The 19,660-nt window shown below is 36.5% G+C and overlaps 1 protein-coding gene across 1 annotated transcript in view; it reads left to right on the top strand.

Moving 5' to 3' along the window:
- Nucleotides 1–479: 479 nt before the first annotated feature.
- Nucleotides 480–19,660, top strand: part of CPSF6 (cleavage and polyadenylation specific factor 6, 68kDa) — a 31,589-nt gene continuing 12,408 nt past the window's right edge. The window contains exons 1-10 of the mRNA XM_010841626.1: nucleotides 480–653; nucleotides 4,076–4,117; nucleotides 7,706–7,936; nucleotides 9,331–9,434; nucleotides 12,801–12,946; nucleotides 13,860–14,033; nucleotides 14,163–14,273; nucleotides 14,738–15,242; nucleotides 17,517–17,632; nucleotides 18,426–18,579. Of these exons, the coding sequence (XP_010839928.1) occupies nucleotides 480–653; nucleotides 4,076–4,117; nucleotides 7,706–7,936; nucleotides 9,331–9,434; nucleotides 12,801–12,946; nucleotides 13,860–14,033; nucleotides 14,163–14,273; nucleotides 14,738–15,242; nucleotides 17,517–17,632; nucleotides 18,426–18,579 (1,757 nt within the window). The remainder of the gene's footprint in view (nucleotides 654–4,075; nucleotides 4,118–7,705; nucleotides 7,937–9,330; nucleotides 9,435–12,800; nucleotides 12,947–13,859; nucleotides 14,034–14,162; nucleotides 14,274–14,737; nucleotides 15,243–17,516; nucleotides 17,633–18,425; nucleotides 18,580–19,660) is intronic.

Here is a 19,660-nt window from a genome sequence, read left to right as displayed (position 1 = left end):
CCCTCCGGGGCCCCGAGCGCGGACGCCGGCCACTGTGCCAGCCGCCGCCGGCTCCCCCTCGCCGCCGCCTCGCTCCCCCATTGTTGGAGGCCGGCGGGCGCTTCCCGCCTCGCTAGGCCCGGGCGGCGGGGCGGCGTGTGCGCGGCGGGGAGAACGGGCCGCCCCTGCGCCCCCACCCCCGCGGCTAGGTCGAAGAGGAAGCCCAGTGGGGCGCGCGCCGGCCTTCTCCTTGCCCCCGGCCCTGCCGCTCGGGCTCCGATTCCTTCGGTCGGTCCATTTTGTGTCTCTGTCGTCACTCGGTCGCCTCATGGAAGGCCGTGTTCACGGCCCTTTGTATCCCGCGCGCCCAGCTTCCTGAGCTCCCCTGCCCACGTTTGCTACAGGTTTTGGCGTGGCGCCGTCCCTGTCCTTCTCTCACTCTTTGGGAAGACGGCTTCGGTGCGGGCACGTTTGCAACAAGTCCTTTGACTTTCGGACCCATGGATCGTGTTTTGAAAGTCGGTGCACTGGCCCTACCTCGGTGGTCGAGGGCTTGCAGTGCCTCCGGGGCCCAGTCGTTCTCGGTCTTTGTGATGAAAATATCAGTGAAGCTAGGTGGCCCGGGCCCAAAGGAAGACTTGGAAGCGCGAGGGTTGGATGGAACAAAAAAGATGGTAGCTCACCAAGAGAAGAGATCAGAGTAGTGATTAAAGAATCTCACCCAAAATTCACATGGTGTTTGTTAGTTTTATAGCTGTTTCCCGATTTCCGAAAGCAAAATGTTTACTGTTCTCCGAGGGGTTTGGAAAGGCTGGAGAAAGTGAGAATGCAAGGTTTTTCCGGTATCTCATAGGCCACAGTTGCCTAGAAGGACTAGCCGCGGAGCTATGATGTCTGATGTTGTGCATCCTTGCAAAAGGTTGTTACTAGAGCAGTGACGTTTAAGCTGTAAGCATTCTGGTCACATCTGCTGTCTTTTATATAGTAACACATTAAAAAAAAGCAAATTGTGTTTAACTGCAGTGTTCCTAATAGCTTTCTTACATTTTCCAGGTCCATGTGAGAAGCTTAGTAAAATTCTGGTTAATGTGTTTTTGTGGGGTTTTTACCCCTCCGTTAAGGATTTTATTTGTGCAAGGAGTTTAAGGATTTTTTTAAATAGGGAAAACTAGAAATCCGGTTTTTTTTTTTTTTTTGTTTTGTTTTTGAGGGATGATGGTGCCCTTACGTTTAAATATTAGAAGAAAAGTTCAATTAGCTTTAAATGTTTTCTACTCCGTTAAAGAAGAGAGTATATTTAAACGTAACTCATTGTTATCAAATGTTAAGTTTTAAAATCTTTATTGTGTTGCGCTTAAATTTTTTTTTGCTATGCCTGCGTTGTGTCAGTGACAGTTTAGAAAGTTACCTTGAGTGCTAAACACAGTCGGATTCTAATGCTTTTTTTAAGATCAGTAAACAAAGACCTCTGGGAAATTTCTTTTCCTTTTATTTATCAAATGAGTGTAACATTCCATCGACAGGAGGTCCGTACCTGCAAGTAAAAAAACAAATGTTCAAGGCAGTCTTCATTAGCTCTCTTCCAAGAAAATATATTTCCTTTTGTCTTTCTAGTCACAGTAAAGGAAGAGCTGGACTACAATTTTAGAAGTTGAGCATTGTTCACAACCTTTTAATGAAATAACTTTTTGGGCTTTTGCATACTTAATTTGGGATGGGCATTTTTGTCATCTGTATAGCTGGATGGAGTGATACTTGCTTATCCCTGTGCACCAGCTAGTGCTGACCGAACAGGAGGTAAGAAGAGATTAAAATTTGGTAGCCCTGATGAACTGCTTAATAGGGTTCTTTCAAAAATAACATTTTGTGGATTTTACCTATAGCATTATATTGCACATGTATTTGAATGGTTTTTACCTCTAGGATCTTTATACTTTAGAATCAATTAATGGCATTAAATAGAGGGTTTGTTTTTGTTATTATTTTGTGTATCACTGGCCTTTGTAATCTACTGCTTGCTGTGATAATTCCTGTTTACAATATGGCCATAAATAGATAGTTGATGGTTTTTTAAGGTACATTCTTAATTTTTAAAAATGTTACTAGTATTGAAATATTTACCTGAAATTTTATCAAAATTAGAAGCAACTACAAAATTGTTGGTTGATTTAATTTGCATTCTTATTAGCTGGTGACATTACTAATATTGGTTGCTAAACTGACTTTATTTTGTTGTAGTTGAGTAGAATGTTTTGCTAAGTATAACGGGTTTTATTTCGGCTTCTAAACTGTTGTAAACATTTAAAGAATCTCTTCATTGTGAGCTGTAGTTTTAATTGCATTGTATACTTTGAAATTCTTTATAATATATGTGTTTTTTATTTTTTCTGTTTTAAATAATTATACTTGTATGATGTTTATTTCATGTATATACTTTGGTAAAGAGCAGTGTAAACCTATTTCAAAAAATGAGACATTCAATTGTCTTAGAAACTGTAATTTGGAGATGGTGTGAGAAAAAAGTTATTGAAGCTGTAGAACAGCTCCTTTCTTCACCAGATGAATTTAGAATGAAGAATAAAATTGGAGAAGGGAAGAATGCACAAGGGCCTCAGTTATCCTTTATAGCTGCTCTTTAGTTCTTAAATTGAAGATCTTTGGATGGAACCAAATTGAGAACAGTTGCTCAAGTGAAAGAATTTGAACTCCTTCCAAACCTCTATATTACTTGGATTTGGAGTTGAAAAGAAAGCTGTTGGTTTCAGTCTCTCACTGAATTGATAGTGTGTATCAGTGCAGTTTGAACTGGAATTTGTACTTGAAGGTAGTAGTTACTAGTCTCATATTTAATAATTACAGACTTTTATTTTGACCTAAACTAAACTAAATTTATTTTAACTCAGTTCAGTATTTTATATGCCAGCAAGGTAGGGCTTCCCTGGTGGCTCGGAAGTTAAAGCGTCTGCCTGCAATGCGGGAGACCAGAGTTCGATCCCTGGGTCAGGAAGGTCTCCTGGAGAAAGAAATGACAACCCACTCCAGTATTCTTGCCTGGAGAATCCCATGGAAGAAGGAGCCTGGTGGTCTACAGTCCACAGGGTCTCAAAGAGTGGACAGACTGAGCGATTTTCACTTTCACTTTCAAGGAAGGATACAAAGTATATATAGTGTCTAGACTAAGTGCACTGCAGTGGGATTACATAAAAGATATGACACACTGACAGGTCATGTGTTACAGAAACCACTCTTCTATGTCTGTCTGTATGTGTAAACTTTTGTTGGCAGAGGAGAGGAGAGGGAAGTCAAATTCTGAACTTCAGGAAAGCTTATCCTGGGTGCACTGAAGTAGTGTGTATTTTGCTTGTTTGGGGAGCAAAGCCCTTCATGTAGAATGTAGTTTTTGATGTACCTGGTGGTAGGTCACTGAGAGCAGTGCTCATTCAGTGATCTGACATTCAGACTTTAAAATGAAAATGTATGTAGATAGTGGGAAAAAATTCATTCGGAAGTTACAGACGTAGACATCCTTATAAGTGTACTTGTCTTTATATCATGACTCATTATACTTTACATTGAGTTATTGTGTGTCTACTATAGCCAATGTTTAGCTAATTTTGGAAAATAAGTTTTATTAGGCAAATATCTGTGAAATCTTATTTCTACCAAATTTATATTGAATAGAGAACCCTTTAAGATAAGGCATGTAAGATGGAAACTGAAGTAGGTAGAGACTGATTCAGAAACTTGGGTAGAAATGTTTAGGGGAGCTGTAACTCTTAATTATTTTATTATTTATAAGTAGTTCATTCTGTTGTTCACTTTGTGATTTATGTGCCATATTTGTAGTACCAAATTGGCTTCCTTACCATTAGTTGAGCTTTTAACAGGGATTGGAAACTGATTTTAATATCTACTTGAAATGTAAACAAAATCAGAAACTGAAATATTTTCTAAAAAGATAGGTATGTATTAGATTATCTGTTTTGTGGATTTTGTGGGTTAGTGTATTCTTTTCCATGGTATAGAAAACATTTTATAAGTGCAAACTTGTATTTTGCTTGTATTTCTCTAAATGGAAATTTTTTTTTTCCAATAGAGGAACTTTGAACAAGTGGCCTTTGCTGTGACATTAGTGGTGGTAACATAATGCAGGAGTGGCATTAATACAGTTTTAGGAACACCAAAAGTAGTGTTGTGCCTGTCAGGAAGAGTGAAGGTTACAGGACAACTATCACAGTCTTCCCAGTAATGTACAGAATATCTGACATTAAAATTACATGGGAGGTGATTAACAAAAGTATGTCCCTCTTCAGAGCAAGGGCATGGTGATAATGAAAAAAAGGTTGAGAAACATTGCTTTTAAGAGGAGCTAATTGAAATTTGGTTATTTTACTATCTGTCTTAATTTGAGTGTTGTCTCTGACCTGGCTACAGCTACTCATTTGTTGTGAGGAACATGATCTTGAGATGCAGAATCTTGAAAGGCTACCTTGCCTTTAAAATAATTATTGTAATTAAATGTAGAAAATGAAATAACTTAGTGGATTTTTTTAACAAACCCTAAGAGCTGTTGCCTACTGGAAGTTAAATATAGTGTATAGTTCTATTGGTTATTAGTTGCTATGAACAAATTGGGCAATATTTGTAATCTAAAATAATTAGAGGGGTAATATTGATTATTTTTTGTTTTTGAGTACCTTTACAATTTCCCAATGGTAATAATTGAAAAGACTGCATATAGAACTTGACACTGTTGACTGTTATTCTTTGACAAAGTTTGTCCAAATAGACTCTCAGAGCTCACCTTCTTTGTATGTGATCTGTGGTGGTGGTGGTGGTGGTGTTTAGTCCCTAAGTCATGCCCAACTCTTTTGGGACCCCGTGGATTGTAGCCTGCCAGGCTCCTCTGTCCATGGTATTCTCCAGGCAGGAATACTGGAGTGGGTTGCCGTTTCCTTCTGGGGATCCTCCCGAACCAGGGATCGAACCTGGGTCTCCTGCATTGCAGGCAGTTTCTTTTCCACTGAGCCACCAGGGAAGCCCTGACTTGTGATACTCATTTTACATAATTTTAGAACGTGCATGTTTTCCCCCCTTTTAGAGTGGGAACAGAAAGTAGGATGTGTTCTGTATATAATTATTTTTTTAATCTGGAGGATAGGTGTGATATGGTGAAGTTGAAAAGGAAGGTTACTGATATTACAGAAGAGTGTGTGTTTTAAGTTGCCTCTTAGTAATGGTGGTAATGTATTCAAATTCATTAATATTTTTTCACCAAGTCCAAATGCATACCATGGGGCTAAAAGTACAGGCTGTGGCCTTGGAACTGAGTGAAGCTAACTAGTCTACTTGGAAATCAAACCCCAGGACTGTGGTCTCAGTTAGCATCATATTTCAATCAGTTGGAAGCAGTCCAACTACCAGACCAAGTGACTGATATTAAATATCGGTAGAATCGTATCAGTATGGAAAATTGATTAGTATCAACACAGGAATTCAGGGATGGACAAAAATAGTAAGTTGTGACTCACCAGGTTAGTGTAGCTGCAGTTATTATGCCTGTAAATTATTGTCGACTTATGTGAACATTTTCCTAGATTTATAACTAGTGAAAAGTCAAATAATATTTCATCAAAGTATAGATTGAAATACTTTTAGTGCTACTATTAATAACCCTTGCATTCAGTTTTACTCTCCCTCAAACCATATATTGTGATTATAGTCTCTGCAGAGGAGGATGGAAACACAACTCCTTTTGAATAATAGTAACAATAATTTACTTGATGTGCAAAACTGGATTGCGAACGATTTCAAAGTGCCTGCTACCCCTTGTGGGAAACTTTGGTATCTTAAGTGTGTGGAATCAACTGCTGCAGCCGTGCCACCTGAAGCCTTAGCTACACTGAAACTTCTTAACAAAACTCAACCTTCTTTTTTCTAATTTTTACTATCACTGCTTTTTTCTAATTTTTTTTTCTTTTTTCTAATTTTTACTGTCACTATCACAGTTTTTACTATCATGTTCCTTGGTTTCAAAAAACTCAGTTCTCAAAGGTTATTTTGGTACTGCTGTGGAAAGAAAATTATGGCATTATTCAGTGATTTGTGGTCTTAGTTTCTGCCCATTGCTAAAGAGGGCTTTCTTCTCTGATGTACCTTAAGATTTTGTCCCTTAATAAATAAGTTACATACATTCAGCCTCATAACAATATTGTTATGTAGAGATTCTGTTGCATAATCAGCGAATTGGATAACTTCATTATGCAGAAGATTACCTGATATGCTATGTGTTATGAACTGATAAGTGGTATATTTCCCCTTCTAGATTTTTTTTTCTTTTCCTGTTTCTTTAAAAAAAAATCTTTTTCTGGCTTCCTTCTGAATAGCAAAACAAGAACCATGTTCCCTTGGGACTCTTATTATAACAGTATTTTGTTGATCTGTTCATAGTCATATTATTCATGCCTTTTTTCAATGTCATTCTTTATCCATAAAATGGTTAGTTCCTAAAACTATTAGTTTCTCCTTATCTACCATTTGTATTCATTCTTACTGAATTGTAATAATGGAGAAGATAAGAATTATATTCGTTTTCTAAGTGTAATTGCCTTTCTTTTATTACCTTGACAGAGGAGCCTGGTAGGCTACAGTCCATGGCCTCGCAAAGAGTCAGACATGACTGAGTGACTTCACTTTCACTTTTCAGAATGAAGTAGTTCACATCCATTTAGATACTTTGTGGTGGAAAGGAAGATAAAAATAGAGCTTTTCCTCTGTTACTGGCTAGTCAAGCCAGTGGCCCAGTAACTGTTACCAAAGGCAATTTAAATGATGCTCAGTGTTCTGCCACTACCTGCATTTCATTTTTCTTGTGCTTATTTACAGGTTGAACCCTATTTTTCTGTTTTTCTCCTGTTCACATATTTGCTTATTATTCATTTTCCTTTTACTTGCATATTACTTAGGCATGTAAGTGGCATCTCCTAGCCTTGTTTTAATTCTGCTGGTGACACTTGATGGCAAAACTTTACTAGATTCTTCCGTGTTCATGTCCCTTTTCTCTTGACCATGTAGATGTTTTGCTAATTGACTGTATATCTAAGAAGTCAGGTAAGCATTAACTCTTTGTTGACTGAGAATAATAAAACTTAATATAGATACTAATTTGGATAGTTTAACCTGTATTTTCTCTTTCCCTTGTTCATTTATTGTGACATATAGAATCATTACATAGCCATATTTCTTTATCCCTTTCCTGTGGCTTAGCTTACTATGCTTTTTCTAAAACTAACAGCTTCCACAGAATTGGGAAGCATGATCCTGAATACTATAGAAAATAATAGTTGTATTTTTCTGCAGTTAAAAATATTATTAAAGATTCATAATGGCTCTGATTTCTGTTTGTGATGTTTTTGTATTGAAAATTTGTAGTCAGTGTTGTTACTTTTAGAGTATTTCGCTTCCATGAAAAGTTCATTATTTTATTTTGTCTACATGTTATTCTGTTCCTAGAGGAACATTAGTTCTTATAATAAGTATCAGTGGGGAAATAGGATTCATTGTATAGAAATTCACTTTATAGGCACTGTTCAAGAAGTGCTGTAAAGTGAAAGATTTGTACTGAGATCTTTGACCTATGTCTTCTACCAAATTTTTAAAAGAAAATTGTTGAATAAATTTGCATTCACATCTGTTTTAGAAGTCATCTGACTATTGTATAATCTAGAACATTATTTCTGTATCTCAGGAAGCTGAATATGGTGGGCATGATCAGATAGATTTGTATGATGATGTCATCTCTCCATCTGCAAATAATGGAGATGCCCCGGAAGATCGGGATTACATGGATACTCTCCCACCAACTGTTGGTGATGACGTGGGTAAAGGAGCAGCACCAAATGTGGTCTATACATATACGGGAAAGAGAATTGCATTGTATATTGGGAATCTAACATGGGTAAGTGACTTGATTTGAATTAAATCCTTGGTGATTGATTTCAAACTATTCCAGTAGTTAATTTTTTCTCCAGTATATAAAATAGGAATTTCAAGTTATTAAATTGGTTCTACATGCTTCGTTATGCACCAAGGGGGGGACATGCATGTACCTTTTAAATATAGTAAGTACCAGAATCTTCTAGTTCTGAATTTTGTAGACATTCAACTTGTTTTGGTAGAGATTCCAGTTAAATGTAGTTCAATTATTTTATCTTTTACTACTCCTACACTTCAGCTATCTCAGTTTACAAAGGAAAATGCTCACATAAAGGCTCAAACCAGGATTCAGTAATGTAGGAGAGAAAGATACACAATATAATTCTTGTTTTTAAGAGTTTTCATTATTCAAACCATAATTACACACACACTGAATTTCATTTTTGCCCTTAAATTTGAAATATGATTTACAGAAATACTGCTATTATACATTGTATTTTAATTTGGTTTATGATACTACAGTAGTAGTAAACCTACAGGTTTATTGATTGGAGTTTCATTAGCTGAATGTTTAGTAGTATTATTATCTGTGTTTTATTAGCATTGAATCTTAAATATTTACTAAAATAGTCCGGTAGAGTTTTTGCATCTCTATTTAAAAACGTTTATTACACATACTTGAAAATTTAAAAATTGCCTAGAAATCAGTTGTTACTGTACATTTCCTTAATAGTATTTTATTTTAAATGTTTGCATATTTAAAAAGCTGGCCAATCTCCCATCATCTGAGCAATTTTTATAATGTTGGAGACAGTTGCATTGTAGATAAAAAGAGTGTGGTTGCTGAGGAAGACTGAGTTTTGGCTCCTATATATGTTTTATAACCTTGGACAACTTCTTTAACCTCTCTATTGCATAGAGTGTAAAACAGAAATTATATGTAAAATGGGACTTCTGTGTTTTGAGAATTAAATATTTGGTAAAAGGGTATGGTAGGCACTGAATACACATTAGGATTTTGTTTTGTATACTTAGAAACATAAGGTGGAGTTTATTTCCCCAAATAATTTCTTTTAAGAAAAAAAGCGGCAGGTGAGATTGGTTTATTGAAAATTTAAAGTCACAGCAGTTGAAAGCTGGAAGAGACCAAAAACTCATTAAGGGTTTTCTTTTTTTAATTCTATATTCTCTCTGAGGGTATGTACCTTCTATTTCCAAAACTCTTATCAAGGGACGAAAGTATGTCTTCAGGTGCTTTTGTGCTATTTAAAAATTGGAGACTGACTGGCGGTAATTGTACATAGTTTGCACTAAGGATTAATTTTGTCTGTCCTGAGTTTACCCTTACAAACTAAATTGAAACAATAAAAATCTTAGATATGTTATGATGGTTAATGAGGGGGAAATATCTTGCAGTGGACAACAGATGAAGACTTAACTGAAGCAGTTCATTCTTTGGGAGTAAATGATATTTTGGAGATAAAGTTTTTTGAAAATCGGGCAAATGGCCAGTCAAAGGGGTAAGAATTTTGTTTTAATTCTTTTTTTTTTTTTCACCCAATGGGAGTTTGTAGCTAACAATTACAATTTTAGGGGTGACTTTCCTTGAAGTTAATACTTATCTACACATGTGTAGGATGTTTCTTTTCTACACTGACAGGAGGTTCTTGGGCAAAGATTCATACTCATTTAATGTATCCTGTGATCTACCTCCCTAAAACTAGTGGAGCTGGGAGATTAGGTCTCTTTTCCAATTTTCCTGCGTTTTCTCCATTGTGGTTGAACAATGACAGTTTGAAGAAGCATCACTATCCCTGTGGTTAAGGGGTATTGGAAGATGGGCCACTGAAGAATACTGTAGCGTGGATGTTTTGCATTATTTGTTTAACTATTAAACTACACAGATGAGGTAGGATACTTATAAAATCCAGATGTCCAAAAGTAAGACAGTAAAAAAATAGAATGTCATCATCTGTAGGTGATTACTCTTGTCATTTTAGTGAATATACTTTCAGGTATTTTCCTAGTGCTTTATTTTTATTGCAAAAATAATAGGATTGCAATTTACGTTTTATAGTGTGTTTGATACACAGTAAAAAAATTAATAAATATACATCTTCTCTAATGTATTAGTTCTTTCCATTAGTTCTTATTTTTGGTTATTTGAGTTTTCAGTTTTTGTCTATTAGAAATAATGTTTTATTTAAATCTCTGGTATAGATTTTGGATTTTTTAGAAGATAATTTGCTAACTACAGAATGATAAAGTAAAAAAATATGCTTAATGTACTTATTTAATATCCAGTGTGCCAGTGTGCAATAACTAGGAATATTTTCAAACATGTGCAGAGTCTGACTGCTTTTCATGAACTCCACTCTACTGCCTGGTCCAAGCCACTGTTATCTCTTACTTGAACAGTAGCTTCCTACCTGATGTACCTGCCTTCACTCTAATTCTCTACAGTCTATATAGAGACATAGCAGAAGTTGAAAAAAAAGTGACATCAGTATTTGTCTCCTCAGAATGTTCTATTGATTGTCCATTTTATTCAGAGTAAAACCCAGAATCTTCACTGTGGTCTATAAGGCACGAAGACCTGTTTTCCCCACTCTGTTACCATCTCTGACCTTATCTCCTACTGCTGTTTACTTTGCTATGCTGCTCAGCTACATTAATTAGTCTTTGCTGTTCCTCAGACATATTGCTACTTGAGACCTTTACACTCTTTCTTCTGTTTGACTTACTTTTCCCCAAAATATCCACATTTGGGATCTTTTCACTTCAATCAGGATTCTGCCTGAGTTCCCCTTATCTGGCCACACTGTGCAAGAGCTTCGACTCCTATCACTGTTCCTTTTTCCTCCGCTTTTCTTACATTGTATGTTACTTGTTTATGGTCTTGTCTCCTACTAGATTTAGATTGTAAGTTCCAAAAGAGCTTTGTTCACTGTTGTATTCCCTAACCCTAAAGTGAGGCATGGCATATAGGAAGTGGTGCTCAATTAAATTAGTGAATTAATTAAATTGTCTCTAAATGTTGTGACCCAAGGTAATCTTGAATCAAACAGCAGACTTTGTTGACCAGGATCTAATTAAAGGACCATTTTGAATACTAGGCAGTAAAGACTCCTAAGAGACCTTCTGAGAATAATTTAGAATATTATATAACTTTATGAATTGACACTCATTCATTTTTTTTCTGTTCTAAATTTATTTTTCCTAGTGAGATACAATTCACATACTATAAAATTCACCCTTTTAAAGAATTCAAATCAGTGGACTTTATTTATAAAGTTGTACAACCATTATTATTGTCTATTTCCAGAATGTTCTGATCACCCCCAAAAGAAATCCTGTGTCTGTTAGCAACTGTCTTTGTGGATTTGCCTGTTCTGAAGAGGTGTCATAGAGAATGTGGTCCCATGTGCCTAGCTCCTTGCTCTTAGCAGATTTTCAGGTCTCATCATGTTGTAACATGTGTCAGTACTTATTTTTTAAAAATATTAATATTCCACTAAATATTATACTATGTGAATACACCACATTTAAAATGTTAAAAATTTAGAAATTCTGAAAATTTCATCCATCATTTGGTGGACATTTAGGTGGTTTCCATTTTTGCTATTATGAATAAGGCCCCTATGAATATTCATATATGAGTTTTAGAATGAGCATTTTTTTTAAGGAAATTGTTTCTTTTATCTAAATAGATTACACTGTAGTTCCCGTATGATTTGCAACTGTTCCAAAGCCACCCTTTTATATAGACAGAAAAATCTTTAGTGAAAGAAGTTAAATTTATCAGCATTTATAAAAATTTCTAATTTTGTTCTTAAGAATACTCCTCCTCTGTATTCATGAACCAGTTTGTATGAACGTAATATTTTCAGTCAGTTCTGTTAGGTACATGTATACACTCAGGAGTTTTGTTTCTTTTGCTGCCATAAGGCTTTTAGGATTTAGTTCCCTGACCAGGGATTGAACCTGGGCCATGGCACTGAAAGCTCCAGCTCCAAACCACTAGACCGCCAGAGAATTCCCAGGAGATTTATTGGATCATATTTTAACTCTGTTATATTCAACCGTTTAAGAAGCTACTGGGATATTTGTCGGAGTGTCTGTACTATTATATATTTTTTCATCAAGCAGTGTATGAGGGTTCTAGTTTTTCCCACATCCTCACTAGCACTTGTTAATTATCTTTTTGATTAGTGGGTGAAGTGGTATCATTACGATTTTGATTTACATTTTCCTGTTAGCTAATGATATTGAGCATCTTTTTATGGTGATGTTATTCGTAATAATTAAATTTGGGTTCTGGAAACAACCCAAATGCCTGTCAGTTGGTGGATTTTGAGGAAATGTGGTATATCTATATAATGAAATATTATTCAGTCATGAGAAAGAACTAATCACTGACACATGTTTTAACATGCATTAAACCTTGAAAACATCATGCTAAGTGAAAGAAGCTAGTCCCCATGAAGGACCACACACCGTGTTATTCACATTTAATGAAATGTCCAGAATAGGCAGATGTACAGATTTGTTCTTTAGGGTTGGAGGATGGGAGGAAATGGAGTGACAGCTGACAGTTATGGGGTTTTTTTTTTGAGTGATGAAAATGTTCTTAAAATTGATGTGGCTGTGATTGTAAAACTCTTGAGTATACTAAACAAACAAAGCATTGAATTCTGTACACTTTGAATAATATGATGTGTTATTATAAAAAAAGTTAGAGCTGGAAGTGTGACCATTGTATTCTAAGAAATATTTTGGGTTTTTTTGGTAGGTAAAATTAAATTCAAATCATTTCATTTTTAATAACTGCAATAACAGTTAATCCCTCCTCACTTTCTACCCACATCCCTTTAAACACCTTTTAGGTTTGCCCTTGTTGGTGTTGGATCTGAAGCATCCTCAAAAAAGTTAATGGATCTGTTGCCTAAGAGAGAGCTTCATGGTCAGAATCCTGTTGTAACTCCATGCAATAAACAGTTCCTGAGTCAATTTGAAATGCAGTCCAGGAAAAGTAAGCACCCCCCTCAGAGGCTTTTATTAAAAGATGTGCATTTTAACCAGTCTTGTTAGCATTTGTTATATGCTGTATTGGAGAAGTCATCTTAAGATTTATATTTAGTTCATTGGAGAATCCATTTTAGAAAATCCATGCTTTGAGTTTGATTTAAATTACTGATTATGATTGGTTCCGTGTACTGGAAACCTATGCCCATTTTTCTCTAAATGTTACAGACCCAACATTATACGACAGTGTGCAAGTTTTATAGCCCTGCCATTCTTATCCTGTCATTCCCATCCTAAAGAAAGGAAGAAACTACATTCTAATCCTTAGGTTGAAGGAAAGTTATGTGGATGTCTGTTATGGTTGGGGAGAAACTACTGATAACCAGAAAGTATTCGTTGATTTTCTGCTTGGCACCAAGACCTATCACCACTTGGTAAAGTGACTATAGAAAAGATTTGCCATTATATACTTAAAAATGTTATCACTTAAAGAGATAAATGAATGATAATGTAATTAATAGAAATTTGAGTGGTTGTTTTTCTTAATGTTCTAGCACTTAAAACTTAACTGATGAATGTTAAAAAGTTTGAATGATTTATACTTACTGAAATTTAGATTTCTGTTAGAGAATTTTGGTCTTGGCTGCTGCAGAATACTGGTATTTTGAAAGTAACTCATTATTTGTTTATCAGAAATACATTTAAGCCTAGATCTTTGAGACTTCAAAAGAATTTAAATAGATGTGAAGGTTTTCCTAAATGGGTACTTCTCATGTAGTTTGGACGGGCCCAAGGCATCTGGAAGTTAGTAAGCAGTATACATAAACTTTGATTTAGAGTTGTTTCTAATATCTAACAGTGGTTACATATCAGATAACTATTTTAATAAATGCTATTTATGAGTATTTGGATATTTGCAGCTACACAATCAGGACAAATGTCTGGGGAAGGTAAAGCTGGTCCTCCGGGAGGCAGTTCACGTGCAGCATTTCCACAAGGTGGTAGAGGACGGGGCCGTTTTCCAGGGGCTGTTCCTGGTGGGGACAGATTTCCTGGGCCAGCAGGACCAGGAGGGCCACCTCCACCTTTTCCAGGTAAAATTTTTCTTAAATTGCCATGGATAAAATGTGTCTACCTAATACCTCTTTTCCTTTTCTCTCTTTTTCAAGTAATGCATTATTAATGTGACTTACTCTCCTTGTTATGCTATTTTTGGAATCCAGGAAATTTGATCAAGCATCTTGTTAAAGGAACTCGGCCTTTGTTCCTGGAAACTAGGATTCCATGGCATATGGGGCACAGCATAGAGGAATTACCCATTTTTGGCCTAAAAGGTCTTTATTTTTCTCCAAACTTGCTTGACTTATATATAGAATATTTACATCCGTCTTATTTTCTTACCTCTTAAAAAATCCTTTCAAGACCATTTTTCCTTGTTTCACTTTCTAGCTTGTCATCAGAGTAGACTATAAGGTGGGTGATTTCACTGTAAGAAGTGTGTGTATGCTGAAAGATGGAAACTATCTCTAAGCATTGTAATCTGTTAAAGTTTTTGTTTCAGTAGTTTTTCTTAAGCATTAAATTGAGCTAGTTAAATGTGTAAGGATATACTTCATCCTTGTAACTTGTTAGTGTAGCATTTACCATATGGGTTTCATTTAAAGAGAAAGAGTCTTGGTCTATGAGTTATGCTTTAAAAGTATAATTGTAGCATGAAGATTAAAACACCTTATTGAAGTGTTTTTTTTCTCTCTCTCTCTCTCTCTCTCTCTCTCTGTCTCCCCCCTTTATTCTGTAGCTGGACAGACTCCACCGCGCCCACCCTTAGGTCCTCCAGGCCCACCCGGTCCGCCAGGTCCTCCACCTCCTGGTCAGGTTCTGCCTCCTCCTTTAGCTGGGCCTCCTAATCGGGGAGATCGCCCTCCACCACCAGTTCTTTTTCCTGGACAGCCTTTTGGGCAGCCTCCATTGGGTCCGCTTCCTCCTGGTCCTCCACCTCCAGTTCCAGGCTACGGCCCCCCTCCTGGCCCACCACCGCCACAACAGGGACCACCTCCACCTCCAGGCCCCTTTCCGCCTCGCCCACCTGGCCCTCTTGGGCCACCCCTTACACTCGCTCCTCCTCCGCATCTTCCTGGACCACCTCCAGGGGCCCCACCGCCAGCTCCACATGTGAACCCAGCTTTCTTTCCTCCACCAACTAACAGCGGCATGCCTACATCAGATAGCCGAGGCCCACCACCGACAGATCCATATGGCCGGCCTCCGCCATATGATAGGGGTGACTATGGGCCTCCTGGGAGGTAAGTTAGTATGCGTCTGTAAAAGTAGACTTAGTATATTTGATCTGCAAAAGCTATTTTTCACTCTTGTCTGTGAAGTTTTAAAAAATTAGGAGCTTTCCCGATACATAACGTTGTGTATGTTTTCTCTTACAAGAAGCAGTATGATACGGTGAAAAACATACTGAACAGGGTTGGGAATAATCCAGCTCTTCCACTTCCACAGGCTTGTGATTTTAGGGCAAGTCACATTATTTCTGTCATTTTTAAGTTAAAAGAGGTTGATAAAGATACTGAAGCAAGCTAATGGGATCCTCCAGCTACTTTTAAAATTTTAACATCAATATCATTCATCTACCATTGATGACACTACATAGAAAGTTAAAGTTTCTTCATTGTTTTAGAAATTAGGTCAGTTTATTAGATAGTATCTCATGCTTATCAGGAGTCCTGTATAGCAAAATTACTAACTTTTAATTAAAGTGGGGACATTAAATAATTTATAAACATCTTTGGGTAGACAAAGACTTGTAAAACACAGGCTTTATGGGAATTAAAATAGTTAATGGCCATCCTTAGAGAAAAGCTGCATGGAAACTAAAGTACTTTTAAAGCTGCTGCTGCTGCTAAGTCGCTTCAGTAGTGTTCGACTCTATGCGACCCCACAGACAGCAGCCCACCAGGCTCCCCCGCCCCTGGGATTCTCCAGGCGAGAACACTGGAGTGGGTTGTCATTTCCTTCTTCAATGCATGAAAGTGAAAAGTGAAAGTGAAGTCGCTCAGTCATATCTGACTCTTTGCGACCCCATGGACTGCAGCCTACCAGGCTCCTCCGTCCATGGGATTTTCCAGGCAAGAGTACTGGAGTGGGGTGCCATCGCCTTCTCCGACTTTTAAAGCTATCCATGCTCAAATCGTAATCTGGAGAGCTGTGTTAATCTTTAAAAACTACTTGAATTTGTCCCCTTCAGTTTCTTGATTTTATATTCTTTTACTGTTATCTTTGAATTACTCTGTATTTCAGTTTGTCTGACAATGTACTGCAGGGATGGATTTGAGCATCTGCCTAATTTCATACAAGGGTACAGGGCCAGGGAAATAAATTTGATGTTGTAGATAAAGTCTTCTGACAGTTATCTATCCATAGACACTGTGCCTGAAATACTTTGTTTTCTTTTGAGAAATGTTATATCTAGGAAGGTAGCACAATTTTTCTTCTATTCAACTTAAATCCAGTGAGCACCTATCTGTTAAGTGTTCATTGTGTGGGAGTGGGTTAGGTGGCTTGGTTTGGTAAGTTTAGTTTGAATTGCATGTCTTTTTTCTAACATAATAGAATTTCTGTAGTACCAGTTTTTCTAAAAATATTTGTGTATAGATACTTGGTTATTATTGAGTAATTTTTAATTGGAAGTGGGAGAAAACTGATTTTTTTTTTTTTAAAGAAATAGGATGGGTATGAGTCACAGAATTTATCTGAAATCATACATGGATGTTGGAAAACTTGTAATTTGGTTAGACTGCTTATAAAGTTTTGAGAATAACAGTAATACCTTATAAACATGCAGAAGGTTGTATTAGCTCTTCCTCATCTCATCTGAATGAACTGCTTCTGCTTGCCTTGATTCAGCATCCTACCTAGTAACTAATAACTAAGATGGCAAAATGTTTACCTTTTCTGTACTACACATGTAGTCACAATTTTTTAAGTTGTCCAGCAGCTTTAGAAAATCTTGGGATTTTGTTACTTTTTTTTCAGTAAATATTTGTAGGTACTGAGGGTCTTTTATTTGCCAGATATCCTGGGGATTCAGTGGGGCATACAAGATAGGTCTAAGATATTGTCCTTCCTGAAATTTTATTAGTTAGACATTTATTATTCTTCTGTTGTGAGTTGGGCTCTGTGCCTAAAGGATCCAAATATAAATGAAACCAGATTTTGGCCCTGGCTTGTGTAGGGTTGCTTAGATATACATACATATATAGACAGACATCAAAACAATTTTTTACATGGTTTTGTATGACTAAAAATATTTTATTGCAGTTATGTAGATATAGCATTTCTGACCTCCAGAAAGATATTTTTAAGTTGCTACTTTATTTCAGCTGAAAGATAATAATTGTACAAGGGAATTTTTCATGCACCTGCTCTGTACGAAAAATAGTATATTTCAATATGAGAAAATAACTGTTAGCTCTGAGGCACTTGTCAAAAGCAGTTATTTGAATTGCATTACACAGTTATGACTAATTTAGAATTTTGAGTATGATTTAAGGTTTATTTTGATTTTATAGGGAAATGGATACTGCAAGAACGCCATTGAGTGAAGCTGAGTTTGAAGAAATCATGAATAGAAATAGGGCAATCTCAAGCAGTGCTATTTCAAGAGCTGTGTCTGATGCCAGTGCTGGTTTGTATATTTCTCTCTGTATTCATATTTCTTATTTATGTTATTAGGAATGACCTAAAACTTTTAAAAAATGATTTTTGTTTTGGCTGTGGGCAGGCTTTCCCTGGTTGCAGCACGCAGGGGCCACTCTAGTTGCGGTGCACTGGCTTATCACTGTGGTGGCTTCTCTTGCTGCGGAGCACAAACTCTAGGCACACAGGCTTCAGTAGTTGCAGCACCCCGGGTCAGTAGTTGTGGCGCGTGGGTTTAGTTGCTCCGAGGCATGTAGGATCCTCCTGGACTAGTGATCGAACCTGTGTCCCCTGCATTGGCAGGCAGACTCTTCCACTGTACCACCAGGGAAGTCTAGGCATGACCTAAAGCTTTTAAGTACAACTTTGAAGATGGGTCATCTACATGTAGTAGTTATTTTTATATTTCCCAATCATTATCTATCTTATATTTAAAAGGCATGGAAGGAAACTGTATGTCACAGTGTAGTGAAATACCCCTAATATAAACATTTTAGGTATAAATTTAAGTATTAGCCCTGACATTTAATGGCTTAGGGGCCTCAAGGCAGCTCATTTATTCCTATATTTACTAAATGATCACATGTTTCATACAGCTATAACAATAACAAACTTCATGTACATTAAAGCCTTTCCCAAAATGATGAAACTGAAAAAATTAAGACATCGTCTATAATCATTTTGAAGTGCTTTGCTTTTTTAAAATGGTTGCCTCAAATGGTTAGGTGATATTTTTGAAAACAAAATTTGTTTGACTTAAACCTCTCTCTTTCCACTCACAGGTGATTATGGGAGCGCTATTGAGACATTGGTAACTGCAATTTCTTTAATTAAACAATCCAAAGTATCTGCTGATGATCGTTGCAAAGTTCTTATTAGCTCTTTGCAAGATTGCCTGCATGGAATTGAATCCAAGTCTTATGGTTCTGGATCAAGGTAAAACTTTCCTGTCTCATGTCTATATAAAATTGCTGCTTTGCAAATAGAGAAAAATATTGTGTTTGGGACTCTATAGGACTTTGATTTTACTTATTACTGTTTATTTAGCAGCTAATGTGATTTTGTTGTTATTTAATAAATGTCAGGTGTTTGCTTGCTTAAAACACCTCAAAGGCTTTCAGTTGTTCTCACAATTCTTAGAATAAATGTAATAATGCAAATGTAAACATTGTAAACAGTATGATACGGTTTGCCTCATTATGTACCTCTCTTGCTCACTATTCTCTAGCAATATTGGTTTCCCTTTTCTTCCTCTTGAAACTCTTGTTTCTGTATTAACACTTGTTATTTCTTCTACTGGGAGCCCTTTTCCTTGACTCTTCACATAGCTGTTCCTTGTTCTTTTCTCAATTCAATCTTTCTAGGATTGAAGACCCCCTCTAGGAGGGGGTCTTCTCCCAGGTTATTCTGATTATTTCTTTAATAATTCTTCTTGCAATCTGTTCTTTCTTATTGTTGTTAAGTATTGTTACTTATTGTTCTTATTTCTTTTCAGTAGAACACATTGCAAAATGGGAGGGGTCTTATTTACCTGTCTTGTTGATTACTGTGTTGGTAATGATGTAGAGAATGGGTGCTAAATAAGTATTTCTTGAACAAGAGAGTTTATGATCATTTCTTAGGGTTTTTTTTTTTTAAATTAGGCAATTCTTTTTTTGGCATTACTGCTAACGTTGAAATTTTACATATTTTAGAAAGGTAAAGCTTAATCTTGACATGATACTTTCCGGTCTTTAGTATACTTACCAGGTGGTAGAGTCATCTTCGTTAAGCTAGGAAAAGGAGCTTGTCTTTGTCATGGTCCCCAACTTTATAATTATTAATTTTGTGACCCGGTTTAAGGATCTTTGAATCTGAACAAATTTTCATAGCTAAAGGCTGTATCTTACATAGTCTTTTAACTTTTTAAGTCCAGAATAACTTCTACCTTGGTCACAAGCTTAACACCTAATAATGTTTGCTAAGTTGAGCTGCCTGGTGCAGAAATACAAAATAGGGATTAAACTAATAGGCAGTT

This window comes from Bison bison, unplaced genomic scaffold, assembly GCF_000754665.1.
Source record: "Bison bison bison isolate TAMUID 2011002044 unplaced genomic scaffold, Bison_UMD1.0 scf7180017864163, whole genome shotgun sequence".
NCBI classification, from domain to species: domain Eukaryota; kingdom Metazoa; phylum Chordata; class Mammalia; order Artiodactyla; family Bovidae; genus Bison; species Bison bison.
Note: the sequence above shows the minus strand (reverse complement) of the source record. Positions and strands in the feature narration are given on the sequence as shown.